At 35.4% G+C, this 19,979-nt stretch overlaps 1 protein-coding gene across 2 annotated transcripts in view; it reads left to right on the top strand.

Annotated features, from left to right (window-relative positions):
- The window catches only part of LOC127167251 (gamma-aminobutyric acid receptor subunit gamma-3), a 128,540-nt gene that overhangs the window by 93,939 nt on the left and 14,622 nt on the right, over positions 1-19,979 (top strand). For both annotated transcript variants that reach the window (XM_051113174.1, XM_051113175.1), the window contains exon 6: positions 18,576-18,713. In XM_051113174.1, coding sequence (XP_050969131.1) covers positions 18,576-18,713 — 138 coding nt within the window. The remainder of the gene's footprint in view (positions 1-18,575; positions 18,714-19,979) is intronic.

Genomic DNA, 19,979 nt, shown 5'->3' with positions numbered 1-19,979 from the left:
CATATATTCTCTTATATTGAAAGTAGGCCATGAATTTCATTGTATATATACACCAAGGGCACGGATAGGCTGGTAATTACTCTGTATGTCCGATGGGCTCTTGAAAGCTGGCTTCATTAGCAGGGTGTCATGGATGACATTACTCAAGGGTGATGGGTAATAGGTGATGCATCTGTGGTGTTAAGAGTCCAGGCAAAGAGGGACGTAGGTAAATTGGAAAAGTTTGTGTCCTTGTGTAATGTGTTTTCTCACTTCTATTTCTCACCCAGGCTCTGCTTCTACCCCCTAATACACACATCAGGGCTCTCTGCTCTTCTCAAAACGCTTTTTTGTCATACTCATTTGTGGAGCCATGTTCAGAATGTCATGCCGTACCAACACCTATTTACAGAAAGCTATGTTTTACATCACACCCATTTTTAACAGTAAATTTATTGGAGTTTGTGTGGCAAGCAATTGTGCAAAGAGAGAGAGTTGTTGAGCTGTTTTGATAAATGTTTACAGTTGTTTACTCATCATTTGCATTATGGAAAATATATGTGACCCTGGACCACAAAACTAGTCTTTAGTTGCACGGGTATATTTGTAGCAATAGCCAAAAATGCATTGTATGGGTCAAAATGATCAATTTTTCTTTTTTTTTATGCTAAAAATCATTAGGATATTAAGTAAAGATCATGTTCCATGAAGATATTTTGTAAATTTCCTACCTTAATTATGATTAGTAATATGCATTGCTAAGAACTTTATTTGTACAAGTTTAAAGGCGATTTGTTTCAATATTTTTATTTTTTATTTTATATATATTTTTTGCACTCTCAGATTCCAGATTTTCAAATAGTATCTCGGACAAATATTGTCCTACACTGTAAAAAAACAACAACAAAAAAACAATTTGTTGAGTCAACTTAAAATAATTTGTTACCCTGCTGCCTTAAAATTTTAAGTTCAGTCAACTCAAGTAAGTTTAGTCAACTTGAAATTTTAAGTAAGTACTAAGTCACAACTTAGAGTAGATATTTGAGTTGACTAAACTTTTTGGTTTGATAAAATTAAAAGCTGGACTTGTTACCCTGCTGCCTTAAAATTTGAAGTTGAATCAACTCAAATATATTGTATAAGTTGTTACTTAGTACAGCTTAACATTTCAAGTTGACTTCTTGAGCTGACTGAACTTAAAATTTTAAAGGCAGCCAGGTAACAAATTATTTTAATTTAACTTAACAAATTGTTTTTTTGCAGTGTATCATTTTTAAACAATTGACCCTTATGACTGCATTTGTGGTCCAGGGTAACATAATGAGTTAAAATTCAGAGCATTATTTTTACTGATCTGTAGATAATTATTGATTGTTTCCTCATAGCTGATTTTATATTATGTCTGAAAGCTTGGTCCTGATTGTATCGAGACTTGAAGCACTGAAAAAAGTCCTACCTCTAGAAATATTTTGGGTTGCTTTTTCATTGCCATGGAGACTTTTGATCTCAGGCTTGGTTTAGTTCTTTTGGAAAACAGTTTGTGACATTGTTGACATCTCTTCCTCCCTAGGAGGTGCTAAAGCAGGTTCCAAGGATGCTTGGAAAGATTTTGATTTTGCTATGTTAAATATAAAGCAGATAATATGACTTAATCTATTTCTGCAACAGCGTTTCTTACTTGTCTCACTCAAAGTGAATCATTTAATGGTCATTGCTATGCTAATGATAAAGTTAAATGTATCCAGTATAATTTGAGTTGAAAAAAAAAACACATTTCAGCGATGGTGTCAGTGAAGGGATATTTGATCATTACTGATCATTACTGACTATAAATACAAAAAAATGATTGGGAGACTCTGTTCAAGAGGGGAAAAAAAGCACATCCGAAAAGCAGGAGACAAAAGTCCATTGGTCTACATTTAACTGTATTGGCTCAATCAATCATTAAATCATACGCTATTGCTAGTTTCCTTGCACGTTCAGGTTTTTTATACACTTGTATACTTTTTAATATATCTCATATTTAGTAAATTGATGACCATGCAACTCAGAAGTTCTGTCTTTGAGTTACTAATTATATAAATTCTTAAACTTGGTGTGCGGGTTTGTTTTAGTTTTAATTTATTCTGAATTGAGGCACTCAATTATTCTACTCCATTTTTGGAGCAGAACAAATGTTTGTTTTTTTTGTTTTTTTTGACTAGAGCGTTTGCTTTTACTGAAAATTGCAATGTGTAATGTGATTTTCTTCCTCTATTTTTGTTTTATTTTCCAGTACAAACATTATTAAATCAATAGACATTTACTTTAGAAGCAATATGATGTACAATATTATGTCTTATTTTTTTTTTTGTTTTGTTTTGTTTTGTTTTTTTTAGACTTTTTTTAAAGATTAAATGAGTTTGTTTAAAACAAGAAAAAATAATATCTATGTAATTTTGCCTCTCAAGTAATTTATCTTGATTTAAGAACATTTAGATATTTTTATTAGAAAACAAGACTAAAACTACTGAATAAGAAAATCACTTTTTCATTGTTCTTTAATGTGTAGATTTATGCACTTTGAAGGACTTAATGGGATTTTTTTATTACATTTTTTTGTATATAAGATATGTACAACACATGTGACCCTGGACCACAAAACCAGTCTTAAGTAGCGTGGGTATATTTGTAGCAATAGCCAAAAATACACTGTATGGGTCAAAATGATCAATTTCTCTTTTATGCCAAAAATCATTAGGATATGAAGTAAAGATCATGTTCCATGGAGATATTTTGTACATTTCCTACCATAAATATATAAAAACTTAATTTTTGATTAGTAATATGCATTGCTAAGAACTTCATTTGGACAACTCAAAGGCGATTTTCTCTGTTGTATTCATAACAAACCATACATCAACTGAAAGCTTATTTATTCAGCTTCCAGATGATGTGTAAATCTCAACTGACTGGTTTTGTGGTCCAGGGTCACATATGGGATATCTTGTACAGTATGTGAGGACAAATTCGTACCCCAAAGTGAGGTAAAAACATACTCATTTGTAAAACTGTAAATTGTATATAAAAAAAAGTCTGTGCAAGGCATTTGTGCAGCAACTGTTTAGAAACTTACTATCTCTTAGGATGCTAGAGGAAAATCTTAATTTCAAATGAAGCTCATTCAGTACAACATGAAATATTACTCAATAGTTTGAAGATGTTCCTTCTCTGAATGGCTTCATTAGCGGTTGTACGATGGGAATATCCCCGGTATTTAACCTTATCACGCACTGCCTCGTCATGCAGCTCCAGATTGCTGGGGGAATTGCTTCAGTGAAGGTATGAATTCAGATCACTGAGGGAATCACCTGTTTGGTGCTGTGAATCACAATCGCTGTGCGAGTTTGAATTGGAGCGAATCTGCCGATGTAGAGATGTCAGGACGGCATTGTAAGTAGCTTATAAGAGATGTTGTAGATCTCCCACCCTCCCCTGCCATGCAGGGATGCATCTTGACATAGATGACATCCTTTATGCCGTGCAAACCATCTGTCTTCTCTGCCCTGCCTCTGTGCGCTGCTGTGTTTGGCACCGGTCTCTAAGATTAAGGTGCACAGTAGATGTTGTGTTGGACAATGTGCTTAAACAAATAGTTTAATTTTTCTGATGTCTAATAATTGTTTAAATAGCAATGTCATTATCAATTACAAGGGATAAAGACGTGTAACAGTCATTGCTTACTACTGCTTACACTTGGATTAATAATGAAATTTTGTAGCAGGATGTGATGTTGCTACTGGAAGTGCTAGGATGTAGATTTTATGTTTTATATAATGAGGTAATTCAGTTGAGGCTTCTTAACAATGGATATGAGCACGGTTTCCTCCTTCTTCTTTTTTAAGGGTGTAATTTTAATTCTCTTTGTCTAGTGCCCAGACCTTCTCCGTAGGGCCTCTAAAACACAGTAAATGTCCAAATTTTCACTGTTGAGGAAAAGAGAATGAGCCATAATAAGCAATCCCTCAAGCTTCTAGACACCCTCAGTCCTTTTCTTCACCTCTAAGCTACTTTCTTCCATTTCCCTGCTGCATTGGGCATTTGTTTTTGAAAAACCGGCACTGGGTTCCAAGCCCTGCATTTTAAATTCAATTGATATGCAAATGAAGGTTAATGCCCATCAGGCAGGACCTTGTGGACCTTCTCATGTTAGCAGCCACATAGGAGCGAACGTACTCGGACTGAAATGCCTGCCCCTGTATCAGTCACAAAGAAAATGGTCCCCCATCTGCACCCGAGAGGAGCAATTTGCCAGAAAGATTATTTTAATATTTTACACCTCACTGCCCAGCACAGCAGCTTGTCCTCTAAAGCATATTTAACAGACTCAAACATACAGTGCTATAGTCCCTGTATGCATAAACAAACCGACAAATGAAACACTCCCCAACCAGTGTGTGTGTGCCTGCCCTGCAGGGAATGAGGAGCTTTCAGGTGTTTAGCAGACCTGACACCAGGCATCAGGTTTGTCTGCTCTGATCAGGATGAAACAAGCTGAGGAGAGCAGTGGGCACCTTTCTACCTGCGTTTATCAAAGTTGTCACCTGTCTCAAGGCTATGAGCTTTCATTGTATATCTAATGACATTAAAGTGGCATGTATTTTTATTTATCTATAAACGTTTTGCCTTTTATTTCAGTGGATCGTGAAGTGAGGCTAGAGAGTACTTGGATAAAGAAAGGGAACATAAAATAATGGAGGCCTGACTTTTAAATATGACACTTTTTAGAAGTGTTTAGAAAATTCTGTCATCATTACTTACCTTTGTGTTGTTTCAAACCTGTATGACTGACTTTCTTCTGCAGAATATCAAAGAATGTTAGGGTCCAAATAGCTTTCATTGTATGTGCAATAAACAATGAAACATTTTTGTTTAAATATCTTCTTTTGTGTTCCACAGAAGAAAAAGTCATACAGGTTTGGGACAACATGAGGGTGAGTAAATGATTACAGAATTATAATATTTGGGTAAACTATCCCACTAGTCACAGTTAAAGTGGAAGTGAAGCAGTCAGTCAAGTTTACATAATTTAGTAAACTGCAAAAAAGTAAAAAAGAATGTTTCATTATAGCTTTTGAAGCAAGGATCCTGGCATCTTGCATGTGACGTCATAGGGTTGGTTTGCTCTATTAGCCAGTGAAGTAATTTTTAAAAACATGCATCTTGTGAAATGGAGGAAAACAGCTTGAGTCCATAATAAGTCCAATTGCTAAAGCATTTGAGTCGATTTGGACCGAGCAGTAATACCGTCACAGGTGGAAGAAGTTATGAACCTGCTGGTTTGGGGTGAAGAGCGGGTTAGAAGCAGTACGTGTTTACATGGATACTCGTCAAAAAGCCATTTTGGCCTAATTTTGTGTGTATTTACTCAAGAAGGCCAACGCGTTCTCACTCCCAACTTGTCACGTACTGATGCTTGGTCAGGACCCCTTGGCATCACTTTTAGACGCTCAGCGTACCCCTTCAGTGTCACTTTTGGATGTGCAGTGACCTCCATAGGCTCGCGTAGCCAGACCTTCCAAATGAATGCAGAAGGGCTGGGAACCTTGGCCGCTTTGAATGGCCAAGGCCCGCCCAAGAGGCCATATAACTGACAGGTAAAGCAACCAATCACGTCACGTTTAGTTTTGTGCCACGTCATGTCTAGGGGTGTGGAAGTGTGTAAAACTCTCTGACATATTTTAGAGTTTCTATGACACTTCTTTCATGAGGGGGTTTGGTGCCACAGCATTTATGTTTCCAAGCCGAACATTAAAGAACGGGACACGTGCATCTCCCGGAAATCCTGTACAATCTTGCCAATCCGATGATGACTCCTGAAGTGTTTCCAGCTAAGTGTGCATCAGATGTTCAGCCAGCGGTCAGTGGGCGTGACATCTGAGGCTAAGACTAGGTCCTCCATTGCTTTTAGTTGTTATTATATGTTGCAATTAATGGTTTGCATGCACTTTCATAGATATTTTGGAGCACCTAATCCCACCCCTACCCTAAACCCACTTCTGAACAATGTAAAACATGCAACAGGCAAATAAAAGTACAGTGACAGGTATTTATTGCAAAAACCGACTATAAAAAGCAGTATAAAAGTATTACAAACAAGTCACGTTGCATTCCAAGTCCTCTGATATCTTTACACAAAGAACAGAATAAATCATAAGGTTTTAATAGCTGAAAATGATCTCGCTCCCACACATATCACATTCAAAAAGATGTTCATGTCTTTCTTTCTTCAGTCGTAAAGAAATCTTTTTTTTTTGAGGAAAGCATTTCAGCATTTTTCTCCATATAGTGTATTGCTATGGTGCCCCGAGTTTGAACTTCCAAAATGCTGTTTAAATGTGGCTTCAAACGATCCCAAATGTGGTTGTAAACAATCCCAGCCGAGGAAGAAGGGTCTTATCTAGCGAAACGATCAATAATAATTATTTTCATTAAAAAAATACAGTTTAAATACTTTTTTAGTTCAGGGAGAGTAAGACAAGACGAGTGTTTGAGATTAAAAAGTATATAAATTAATTGTATTATTTTTATGAAAATAACCAATCGTTTCACTAAATAAGACTCTTCTCCCTCAGCTAGGATCATTTACAACTGCATTTGGGATCATTTGAAGCCGCATTTAAACTGCATTTTAGAAGTTCAAACTCGGGCCACCATAGGAGTCCATTATATGGAGAAAAATTCTAAAATGTTTTCCTCAAAAAACATAATTTTTCTGGAAAAGGACCACAAGGCGGGATTGGATCTCAGGACACCCAAGGCACAACTGCACCATTGGTCTCCGCACTGCCCACAAGGCTATCTGCGCCAACTAAATAATGTAAACTTGACTGACTGCTTCACTTCCAATTAAAAAATGGATGAATTGTATTGTGCAGAATTTTTAAAAAAAGTGGCATCTGCAACAATATGTTGTCACAACAGTGTGTGATTTACATTGTATTGGAAGAATAAACAAAGGGCAGAACAGTAGAATTCAAATAGAACAGATATTTACACAGCTGCCATACAATAATGGACACTATAAAGGCACATTATTCAGATAAAGCAATACCTTGTTATGATCCTGCAACATGCATCAAATCCATCAAGCAATATATGACCTAAATACCGTTCGGAGACCTGATGAAAAGTCATTGGTCATGAAACCCTGTACAGTCTGTAATGAAGATGGATGGAGTGTTCAGACTCATTTAAAAGGTGGAAAAGTGCTGCGTGTGCCTGCAATTCCTTCAAAAACCACCTTTTGTGGCCCTAACCGATGGGAGCTGCTTTTCCTTCCGCACAGAATCACCTTAGTGCCATTAACTCATCGAATTGCTTTGACTCCCCTTTATGGATTTGCTTGGAGGGGAAGACATTACCATTTCCATCAAAGCCTTTTTTATTCTGCATAGAGGCGGTTATGAACGCTCTCATGCTCTGATGGCACTTCTGCTCAGACATGCCGGAACATTTATTGGTCATTTTCAAAGGATGGTCAAAAACAGATCTAGGCAGATGTTGGGATTATTAACTCAGAAGCTTCCTGAGAATAATTTGCTCACATTAATGTTCACAGTAAGAAGAAGCGAGAAGTGGCACAAAATACAAAGAGATTTGGCAATTACGAAGTGACTAAGCAATATGCAAAAATGCAATTCACAAGACATTTAATGTGAAACAACTCTAATAATTTCCAAAATCGTAATTGATTGGCAGCTTATTTAGTAGCTTTTGCTTCAGCTGTGCAGCACATAAATCATAATAAACCTGTCTTTTTTGTGTCAGTGTTAGAAAATTCTCTTCTTGTTCCTATTCTTCGAATAATTTGTTTTGTTCTCTCTTCACTCTTTTATCGTCTGCAACACACTTGTGGTTACATCTCTATATTTTCAATGTTTCAAATGTTGTAATACATTTTCAAAACATCTTTTCTCATTCTGTTTAATGGTCTCGCAAGCAATTTGCAGGATCAAATCACTGCCATAATCCAAACTTAAAAGTTCTGTGAAATTAGAGAACCTGCCTATTATCTTTTTTTCAATTATGGCATCATCAAAGGCTTGCAAACAAAAAAGGTGACAAAAAGTTTAAGTAGCTGAAAGTTTCAAATGAAAATTGTATATAATGTGGAATATTTGACTAAAAATAAACAAACACTGCCCTGTTCCCAAGCTTTGATTGAAAAGGCAATCAGTAATATTGTGAGTTGAACAAAGGGAGGATGTTACGTTTAAAAGTGAACGATACACTCAGACACCAATTATAGTGCTGATCTAGGGCGGAATCAGTTCATTAAATAAAGTGGGAATTTTTAAATGATGATAGGGACTGCAGTGATTACCTTTTGATCATTCACCTCTTCTGTCTGCAATAGCTCTTTCCTTCAGCAGGCACTAAAGGAGCACATGCTGATCTCTTAATACCTCAGTGCCAGAGGAGTTGGTGAGGATTAATGATTAAGTATTGCCACAAAGTGAAAACATGTCCTCAAGCAGAACTAAGAAGATCATGTTAACACATAAAAAGGTATATTACGAACAACAAAAGTTGGTGAAATGAATGCCCAACCCTCAAAAAAAGCACAAACCAATAGTCAGGTTGCCAAATATTGGTTTAAATTTATAGTTCACCCAAAAATGCCTTTCCAAACTTACATGATTTTCTTGTATGATGTTGTGCATAACCTAATTATGTTAGGTTATGTCATTTTTTGTCATTCTGTGATTTTTCTCCACCCACATATTTCCACAAACTTAAATACAGAGTAATGCCTACAGTACGCATTTTTCTCATTGTTTCTCATATTGAATCAATAGCTGTGCTAACGTGCTGTCATAACTTCAAGGGATAGTTCACACAAAAATGAAAATTACCCCACGATTTACACTTCTTTAAGCCAGCCTAGGTGTGTATGACTTTCTTCTTTCAGACAAATACAATCAGAGTTACTGTATATTAAAAAATGTCCTGGTGCTCCCAAGCTTTTTAATGGCAGTGAATGACGGAAACCATAGATTATGGTTTGTAAAGTTTTAAATATGGATATTTTTCTTAAACAAACACATCAAATCACTTCAGAAGGCCTTTATTAACCCCTTAGATGTGTGGAGTACTTTTTATGATGGATGGATGTACTTTATTAGACTATAAAAATCTCTCAACACCCATTCACTGCCTTTATAAAGCTTGAAAGACCCAGGACATTTTTTAACATAACTCTGTTTGTATTTTTCTGAAAGAAGAAAGTCATATACATCTAGCATGGCTTGAGGGTGAGTAAATCATGGGATTATTTTTTGGGTGAACTATCTCTTTAAGATCTAACTTCTTTGAACCAGGTCAACAGATCCTGATTATGTTACTTACAGAAACATGTACAGTAAATGGCTTGGAAAATAGCATGGAACACTTGAAGTCTTTAAAAAGTTATGAACCACCACTGAGATTTTAATCCCTTATCAAACTCATCTAATAAGAACCTTGGCACAAACTCAGTTCTTATGCAAGCCAGAGTCTGGCAGCAGACCCACATAGTCAGGGTTCGCAAGTCTTGTGGGGCATGACAAAGTGCTGAAGGAAAGTGCTGTACCATTAACTGAAATCCCAGAGAGAAATCCCCAGTGCTTAAAGAGGTGTTGGATGTGATGAAGTCTCCAAGAGTTATTTAATCCATCCAAAGCAAATGGTGCAGTTCAGTGGTCTAGTACCAAAGAGGGATGGAAGCATTCAGTGTTGCATAGACATCCACTGGGTTGCAGATCATGGGTCCTGGCTGCTTTTCAGAGCCCTGGGGCAACCCACTGAATCTGTTCTTTCACCTCAGTTCAATATATCAGGTTTTCTGAGCCAAGACTACACAAATATTTCGGCTGAAAGTCAATTGTGAGGAATAGATTTAAACAGGTCAGTGTTTTTATAGTGTGGCCATGCTTTTTCAGACAACCGAGGGCATGAAGTCATTTGAATTTATTATTTAATGCAGATAAACATTAGCAATAAATTCCACAGTCAAAAAAGGCTGAATAAAAAGTGTTTGAAATGACATATTATCATAGAAATAATAACCACCCCCAATGTAAAATGTTTACCTCAGCTTACCATCTAAATAAGCACGAAAATTTCGTAGGTTTCTCAACAACATCTTCCCACCTAATTTTCCACTGGTGCAATGCACTGTTAAACTCAAACTTTGGGCAGCATCATTATTCCAAACAAACAGTCTTATTGTGATTGTGATGTTGCTTTTACACAAGTTAAATGAACAAGAATATTAAGTAACTTACATTTAAGACTCAATGCCAGTTACTTTGTCTGTTTTTATCCACCAACTACAATAGTCCCAAACAAAGCTGCAGCACAATTGTAGCTCCTACACAGTAGGCAATGTTTTTTTTTTCCTGAATAAATCAACATTTTTTTAAAAGATTTATTATCAGCATTTTTGCTTTTATTTTGAAAGGACAGTGAATAGTGAGAGGAAACAAAATTGTGGGGTGAGATAGGGGTTATCAGGATCGGGAAAGGTCCACGAACCACGACTCACACTCGGGACGCCCATAGTGCATCATGATTATGTGACTGCACTGCCCACAAAGCTATTGGCATAAACACAAATCAGCTTTTTTAAATGAAACAGTTGAGTTAATGATTCAGTGACTCACTCAAAATGTGTGTTGGTGAATTCGGAATCACATGCAAGTCACTTGAATTGTTACTGAATGAATCAGCGTGTTTAAAGGTATTGATAGAATGAATTATTCAGTGATTCACTTCAGAGCAGAACGTTTTATTAACATTATATATTGTAGTCGCACTTGTTTCTGCAGCCAAGCTGGTATTAAGAATACATCTTTTGCAGCCAGGGTGTTTTTGTGATTCATTTGCATTAGATGGCTTTGCATAATGGCTTTTGTGTTTTGTAGAGGTTTGAACTGAGTGTCTGAGTGGGTTGTGATCAGCTGTCTATTGCCTCAAAGCTGTCAATCGTTCTTTTTTTGAATGTTTACTCTTTTTGCTGTTTTTTCTTACCTGAACATATTTTTATAGCTCTACTCTATTTGTGTCCCCTGCATGGCCCAGAGCTACACTGAAACCCATCTGTGACACCCAATTTTTAGCAGGTCTAAAACACTCCCTACTCATTCATCCTCAGTCACCATCATATTCATTTTCTTCTTTAGTACTTCAGGCCAAATCCGTCACACCAACCCTGACTAAAGCCATTGTTTTACCCATGTTTCAGCTGGTCTGAGTGAGACTTTGTGTCTGTGCATATTCATGCTAATGTTTTCTAGCTGTCCTGATTATTGAGTGAGGAGGAGATGATTTTGCAATCTGCTTTAAAAATGTGTGACTAAAGAATTTACTCGCTCTGCTTTTGTCTGTGAAATATAAAGCTCCTCTCTGCTAGATGATTCCCCACATCTCTGTATCAATGGTGTCGCTCAAGATTATTTTCATTGCTGTATTTCTCTTCTCCCCCCCACTTGCTCTTCAAATAACAAAAGATACAGCTCATGCTGATTTTTTTAAAATTGTATTTGGAGCTGCTTTTCATAAAGACAGAACCCTTAGTTGAAAATTATTAATATCTCAAAAACTGACACAATGAGGGCATAAGTTATGAGTATATAAGTATATTGTTTTATGCAATTATTCTCTTTTTGTATGTCTTTGACATTTTACCATATTAGTTTTACTGGTAACACTTTACAATAAGGTTTATTAGTTAACATTAGTTAACTACATTAGTTAACTAAGAATGAACAATACTTTACAGCATTTACTAATGCATTATTAAAATCACAAGTTGTGTTTGTTAACATTAGTTAATGCACTGTGAACAATCATGACAAAGAATGAATGACTGCATTTTTATTAACTAACATTAACAAAGATTAATAAATGTGACCCTGGACAACAAAACTAGTCTAAAGTAGCACAGGTATATTTGTAGCAATAGCCAAAAATACATTGTATGGGTCAAAATTATCGATTTTTCTTTTATGCCAAAAATCATTGATATTCAGTATGGATCATGTTCCATGAAGATATTTTAAATTTCCTACCATAAATATATAAAAACTTAAATTTTAATTAGTGATATGTATTGCTAAGAACTTCATTTGGACAACTTTAAAGGCGATTTTCTCAATATTTAGATTTTTTTTTTTTTTTTTTTTTTTTTTGCACTCTCAGTTTCCGGATTTTTAAATAGTTGTATCTCAGCCAAATATTGTCCTAACAAAACATACATCAATGGAAAGTTTATTTATTCAGCTTTCAGATTATGCATAAATGTATGATTAGTTTTGTGGTCTAGGATCACAAATAGTGTAATAAATGTATTGTTCATTGTTCGTTCATTTTAGTCAATACATTAACTAATGTAAACAAATGACACCTTATTGTAAAACACTTGTTTATTATTTATGTCTGCATTTATTTGATGAAAAATACGGTAATATTGTGAAAAAATATTAACTCTTATTTTATTGCATTTAATAATTAGATCTTATTTATTTCTGTGATGAAACGGTACATTTTCAGCATTATTGTCAATGTTTCAACAGGTTATTATTGCTACTTAATTTTTGTGCAAACTGTAATTCTAAAGTTTGGGGTAAAATCTTTTTTTCAGCCATTACACATTAAATGATCAAAAGTATGAGTAAAGACTTGTGATTTTTATGAAACATTCGTATTATATAAAATAAAAGCTGAATAAAAGCTGTTCTTTTGAACTTTCTATTCATGAAATATTCACAATTTCCACAAAAATAATGTGATCACTGATGACTTGAGTAGTGACTGCTAAAAATTCAACTTTGTCATCACAGGAACAATTTACATTTTTAAATATATTTAAAAATTTGTTTGACATTTATTTAATGTTTATTTTAATAAAATGTATTTTAAAGTATATTTTTAAATAAAAAAATTAAATGTGTAATAATATTTCACAATATTACTGTTTTTCCTTCATTATTGATCAAATAAATACAGCCTTGGTAAGCAAAAGAGACTTCTTTCAAAAACATAACTAAATCTTTTGAACGGTAGTGTGTATATATATGTTAGTTGTTTCTGAAACTGTCCGTTATTTTGGGAAAATAGGTGTCCATTCAGGGTCTGACAGTCTCTATATCCTCTCTGGTTTCAGGCACGAAACCAAACCAGCCAGCTCTGCATTGTGGGTATTAGTATTGTGCTCTAGTCCTGCACCGATAAAATCCTGATAAAGCACCTCATCCTTTTTCCCATGTATTTTGATTTACTTTTTATAGTAACGGTCAGTTACTAAATACAAAAACCTGCTATAGAAGGCTTGAAAGTGGAAGTACATAAGCAGTATTTGTGTGTATGTGCGTGTAAAACCATTGAATTTTAAACAAAGATCAATCTGTTTATTCTTTTCTTATTTGATTGTATTTCTGCTGGTCATAAGATAAGCTATAAATCTTTTTTGCCCACCTAACAGTGGCATTCTCATCCAATGTGGCGGACAGAGGCAGGATGTATAAACTGAAATGTATGGCTTGCATTTAGTCCTCCACAAATCAATAGTAACCTCCTTTGTTGATGAATGATGAAATTACAAAGTTATTTGTTGTGCTACCAAGGCATTCTCCACACACCCTATTAGGTTTAAATCACATAGTCTTCCTCCCGCTGTCGTTCTTTCCACTATCGCGGGAAGGTCTTGCATGCTGTGATTCATCAGCGCTTCTTTCTTCACCCAGTGAAGCCAACGGATGGACTTCTGGTTCCCATGGCGATGGCTATTTTTCCTCTGATTAAGTGGAATTTGCTTGTACCTTTTAGCCCATCATGACCTAAGGGTTATACAATAATGAACCAAGGACAATGCAAATGGGAGAGACAGAGACATGGTAGGGCAACTGTTGGGATGAAATGGAGCAGGAGTTTATCTTTGACCCTGCCCATGCATAATTATCAAAGGAAACATAAAGAGATCTCCACTTCCATCTAATGAACTGAATATTATGTAAAGAGAAAAGAAGTATGGCATCAAGCTGGACACAGCTGGATATTTTTATAATGTCTGAGGAACAAGAAGTTCAACAATATGATTGAGTGGTTTCATTAGCAAGGTGTTTCATGTTTGACAGAGGTCATGTATATATTCTATATACATGTATATATCTTAAAATGAAAAATTGAAGCAGATCTTAACTGTGCTATTCTACCAAACTATAATACCAAATGTAGGATAAAGAAAATCATTCTGTTTGATACATTCATACACTCAATCAATGATACAATTTCAGCTCTGGTACCCCTAAAATACATCTATGGAGGCTGCATCTATTTTACTATTGCGTACACTGAATTTTAATTGAAACTATTTTGCTGATCCTTTGCAACCTCTTTATGGCTGATTGAGCCAAGAAGTTGTAAACTCTATACCATACACTACTAATTATTTCTCACAGTTCACAGGGATGGCACAACGGGATTTACCCAGGGTGAGGATGGGGATTTTTCAGCTTATTTCTGTGGCAATTAATAAAGTGCTTTTTTAATTTCCTCTAACCCATACATCTCTACTGGTTATCATTCTTGCTCGTGCCAATTAATAGCACTGTGAGTTTAACGGACGCCCAACAGGTGTTTAAGACACGCCGGCTGTGGCTAAATTAACCTTGTCCCCAAAATACACATTAGTATAGCACAGTTTGGATAGAAAATGACACACTCTCGTGAGTTCAAGTGATTGTTTTTTTTGCAATTGCAGCATATTCAATTCAGAATAGAATAAATTAACTCTGTAACACTTTACAATACGTGTGCACAAATATACATTAATTCATGCTTAATTAATGCACAGATTATCACGAGTTAATATATAATTCATGAAGAACTAAAACATTTATTAACGATTACTACATCAGCAGATAATGAACATTCTATATGATTCATAGATTAAATAATCAATAAATTGTTATTAGTTAAATGTGTCTTACTGTATTAATTCCCTAATAGCTTATTTTATTAACTAATGATTTAAATTCATGTTAATTACCGCAGTGGTCAAAGCTATGTACTTCAACTTCTAGTTGTCTGCTGTGGTTATGGACAAACAATTAGTTAGTTAGTCATGTGCCTCAACGAGTTGGAGCCATGCATTTCAACTTTCAGTCTGCTTTAATTAATCATCACCAAATGATTTGCAAAGATATCATTATGTTATGACTTTACTTGTTAAGGCACACTAACTAACTAATTCTAAATCCATAACCACAATGACATATTACTTAACAATTAGTTAATAGTTCTGTGCCTCAACAAGTAAAGTCAAAACATAATGATATCTTTGCAAAACATTAGCTAATGATTAATGGAAGCAGACAACTGGAAGATGAAATGCGTGGCTTCGACCCATTGTAGTAATTAACACATGAATTTACACTATTAGTTAATAAAATAAGTTATTAGGTAATTAATACATTATGACACATTTAAATAATAATAATTTATTGATTACTTAATCTATGGATCATATAGAATATTCATTTGTTGCTGATGAAGTAATTATTAATAAATGGTTTAGTTCTTCATGAGTTATATATTAACTCATGATTATTTCTGCATTAGTTAAGGATGAATTAATGCATATTTGTGCACACGTATTGTAAAGTGTTACCATTAACTCTGCAAATGCATCCAGAAAAGATAGTTCACCCCAAAAAAGAAAAGAAAAGAAGATATTTAAATAAAAATAATAATAAATTATTTCATCCATAGAATGAAAATAAGACCTATAAACGTTTTAGCAATATTCAACAGGTGAAAAGCCTCAAAAATGTATCTGATTGTGTTATTAACTGGTGTAAAATGTCAGCTGTTTGTGGTCAAGAACATCTTTATTGCTACTTAAATGCCCTCTGCGTAGACCAAGGAGAATTTTAATGAAATTCAATTAATCAAAAAACATCTTTTATCTTTTTCCACATTTAGTGTGCTTAACTGTTAAGAGAGTGACAATTACCTCAGACGACTATTAGGCTTGATTACCATCTAACAGCACAGGCCATTGTGTGTTCAACAATTAATATGTATTTGTGTGGAAATCTAATTGTGCTGTTTTATTAATCACAGTGTCTGGATGAAGTGCGTCCACTCACTTATCAAAGAACAGTCTCGAAGAAATTACAGAAACTCTTTAGCTCTTACCGTTTTTGGACATTGTACAACATAAGTGGCTTCAAAACCAGCACTCTAGCAGCTTAAAGTGACATTTCACCCTAAATTAAAATTCTGTCATTAATTACTCACCCTTATGTCGTTCCAAACCCGAAAGACCTTTGTTCATTTTCTAAAAACAAATTAATATATTTTTGATGAAATCCGAAAACTTTCTGACCCTGCATAAACAGCAACGCAACTCATCAAAAATATCTTAATTTGTGTTCTGAAGACAAACAAAGCTGTTACAGGATGAGGTTGAGTAATTAATGACAGAATTTTCATCTTTGGGTGAATTAACCCTTTAAAGGAACAGGTCATCCAAAATGAAAATTCTGTTATTATTTACTCACCTTCATATCTTTCCAAAACTGTGTGAATTTTTTTCGGTCACTCTTTGCCATCCAATTACAATAAACATGGCACTGATTCCTAAGGAACAAAGGTAGTTATGTTTGTAGTTGTCATTCTTGGTGAATTTTGAATCTGAATATTGCAGAGTGTTGTTTCTCCTGCCCCTTCCTCTTCAGACTCAATGATCATGTGGGTTGCCAGATTAAGGACACGCAACAGGAACGAGTGCAGTTGTCAGTGGAAGGTGACAAGCCTTACACTGCAAGTTGATGCATTGATTTATGCGTTTTAATATGCCTCTGGTCATACAGCTTTTAGATGAATGTCCACTTTTTTGAAAATAGGCTCATTTACCATTTTGGAATCCATTCAGCTGATCCCCGGCACTTTTAGCATAATTTAGCATAGATAGCATAGATGCAACTCTGCATCTACACGATAAAATCACTGCATATATATAATAAAACCACTGGTCTAGTAGTTTTGGGATATTTTAATAAAAAAAAAAATCATACATATTGTGCCTTTTAAAATCAGGCTTCAGAGTTTTGCGTAGGTTTTGTAGCTCCGTTAACTTTCATACAAATTTCAATAAAACAAGACAACATAAAGCTCGTTAGTGCTCTCGAATCCTTGATAGTGTTGCGTTCAACATCAATTGCAATTTGCGTGTGTAGAAATGCCACCGAAGAAACCAGTAAAGAAAGATGTCGCTGAGGGAGAAAGACTGGGTGAGACTGGAAGACGAGGCCAGCTCAACAGCAAACGACCCGGTGCTGCTTGCAATTGAATCTCTCCGAGTGGAACTGGGCAAGGTTAAAACTAATATTAAAGAAAGTTTGAAAGGTGAGATAGCTATGCTGGAAAAGAAAATTAATGCGAAGTTTGATGCAATGCAGCTAACCATAAACGAACATCGTACAACTCTCGAACATCTTGAACAGAACGCTACGGCTTCGGCAGATGAGGTTGCGAAATTACAAGCTCAAGTTAAAAGTCTGTCCGATCAGGTGTCAGAATTAACGGAGAAATGCATCGATCTGGAAGGCCGCTCTAAGAGGCAAAATATAAGAATCGCGGGAAGCCGAGAGGGAATGGAAAACGGTCAAGGTGCTAGAGAGTTTGTAGCTAAACTGCTCATGGAGGTGCTTGGATTGGATGAGCTGCCTGTCCTGGATCGCGCGCACCGAGCTCTTCGTTCCCGGCCTGAGGAAAGTGACCCGCTGCGCTGTCATCACAGAGAAAGCTAACGTTCAATGGTCGCTCCATTCAGATCTTCAGAGACTATACTTCGGCTGTTGTCAAACGTCGGGTGGCTTTTGCCAGGGTGAGACAGATCCTTCGGCATAAACCCGGTGTGAAGTTTGGCATTCTGTATCCAGCAAAGCTGCGGGTCACTTATAGTGAAGGAGAGAAACTTTTCACAGACGCGAACGAAGCATGGAAATTTGCAGTCGAACAGTTTGGCAAAAAAAAAAAAAATCAGGCTTCAGAAGTTATCTTTTTGTGAAAGAAAGTCGTAATGTTTTGCAACGACATGGAGGTGAGTAAATGATGATGGAATTTTTATTTCTGGGTGAACTATCCCTTTAAGGCAGAATTTGAAAAAGAGTGTGCAATATCATCCACTTAGCAGTACTTATGAGACACGGATAATCAATGCAGGAGCAGCATCAGCGATCATTTCTAAGATTAAAGTTGCAAAGGCTCAAGAGACGGCTGTTTCAAATCTCTTTTCTGGGCCACAGGTTGTACGCGAGAGGCATACATCTCAAGGTTGGGTGTCAGCATCAAGATGGATGCTGTGTATAATCGAACCAAACTTCTCATTTACTTGTTCTCTCTCTCTGCCTTTGTCTTCCTTGTGCCTGTGATGTGCGTTTTATTAGCATGCTCTGGGCTAGAGACAAATGCTGCAGTTCGATGCCTGACACCGGGCTGCACTCAGGCATCCATCATAAGTGAAGGGGGCGCTAGGGGTCACTGGCTTATGCTCTGTGTAATTACAGATGGATACCCACGAGATGAAATGATTTACAAGTGGAGGAAGAACTCGGTGCAGGCGGCTGATCAGAAGTCATGGAGACTTTACCAGTTTGACTTCATGGGCCTGAGAAACACCACAGACATAATTAAGACAACAGCAGGTAATTGCTTTTTTGCTCTATTAATTGGATCTAATAAAAGTTTGATTATGAATAAAGCATGATTATGTACTGGCTACTGATAAAGAGAATTGTTAAAAGATTCAAAAGTGTGGGGTCGGTAAGATTTTGTAATGCTTTTGGAAAAAAAAGTCTCTTATGCTCAATTATTGCTACTGTACAATAACCATTTTGTATTTAAATATAATTAAAAGTGTTATTTATGTTATGGCAAAGTTGAATCTTCAGCTGTCTTCAAAGTCGCATGAACCTTCAGATATTATTTTTATATGCTGATTTGGTTCTCAAGAAACATTCCTAAAAATTATCAGTGTATGCTGCTTAATATGTTTGTGGAGACTTTTATTAAATTATTCATCGAGGAATAGAAAGTTTAAATGAACAGCATTCATTTTAAACAGAAATCTTTTGTAACAGTGCAAAAGAATTACTGACACTGATCAATTTAATGCATCACTGCTCAATAAATAAGTACACATTTACATTTACATTTACATTACATTTACATTTAGACATTTAGCAGACGCTTTTATCCAAAGCGACTTACAAAAAAGGACAATGGAAGTGATCAAAATCAACAAAAGAGCAATAACATGCAAGTGCTATTACAAATCTCAGTTAGCCTAACGCAGTACTTTTTTTTTTTAATTCTATAATAAATAAAAAGAAAACAGATAAAATAAAAAAAGGAAAAAGCAAGATAGTGTTAGAGGCCTACTATTTTTGCTTTGTGTTAATTTTATAATAAACAAAGAGAAATAAAATAGAATACAAAAAGAACAGAGAAGCTACTGTTAGGTTTTTTTTAGTAAGTAAATAAGTATAAATCTAAAAGGGCACTTTTTTTTTGTTGTTGTTGTTTTTTGTTTTTTAATAAAGAATAGAATTAGAATAGAGAGTGCTAGAGTTAGAGGGTCAAATAAAGATGGAGTTGATTGAGTTGACTGAGTTTAATTAAAAAAAAAAAAAACTAACCTGAAATTTTAAATGTGTTAATGTTAATACATTTTGGGGCTAGCAGTTTTAAGGCAAAACTTTTCTAACCCAGCAACAAATAAAAATGCTTCCTTTAATTTACATTACTAAATTATGCTAAAACTGACCTATTTTCTCAAGCAACTACCTTTATATTCTTTTTAATGTCCTGGATTTATTGCAGCATTCTGTTTTGTGGCAGGAAGACATTTGTATTTGTTTAATGTTGGTTTTATGCTCTAGAAGCGTCCAGATCAACTGAAGCATATTCTT

Source organism: Labeo rohita, chromosome 6 (assembly GCF_022985175.1).
Source record: "Labeo rohita strain BAU-BD-2019 chromosome 6, IGBB_LRoh.1.0, whole genome shotgun sequence".
Lineage (NCBI taxonomy): Eukaryota > Metazoa > Chordata > Actinopteri > Cypriniformes > Cyprinidae > Labeo > Labeo rohita.
This window is presented reverse-complemented; position numbering and strand designations above follow the sequence as displayed.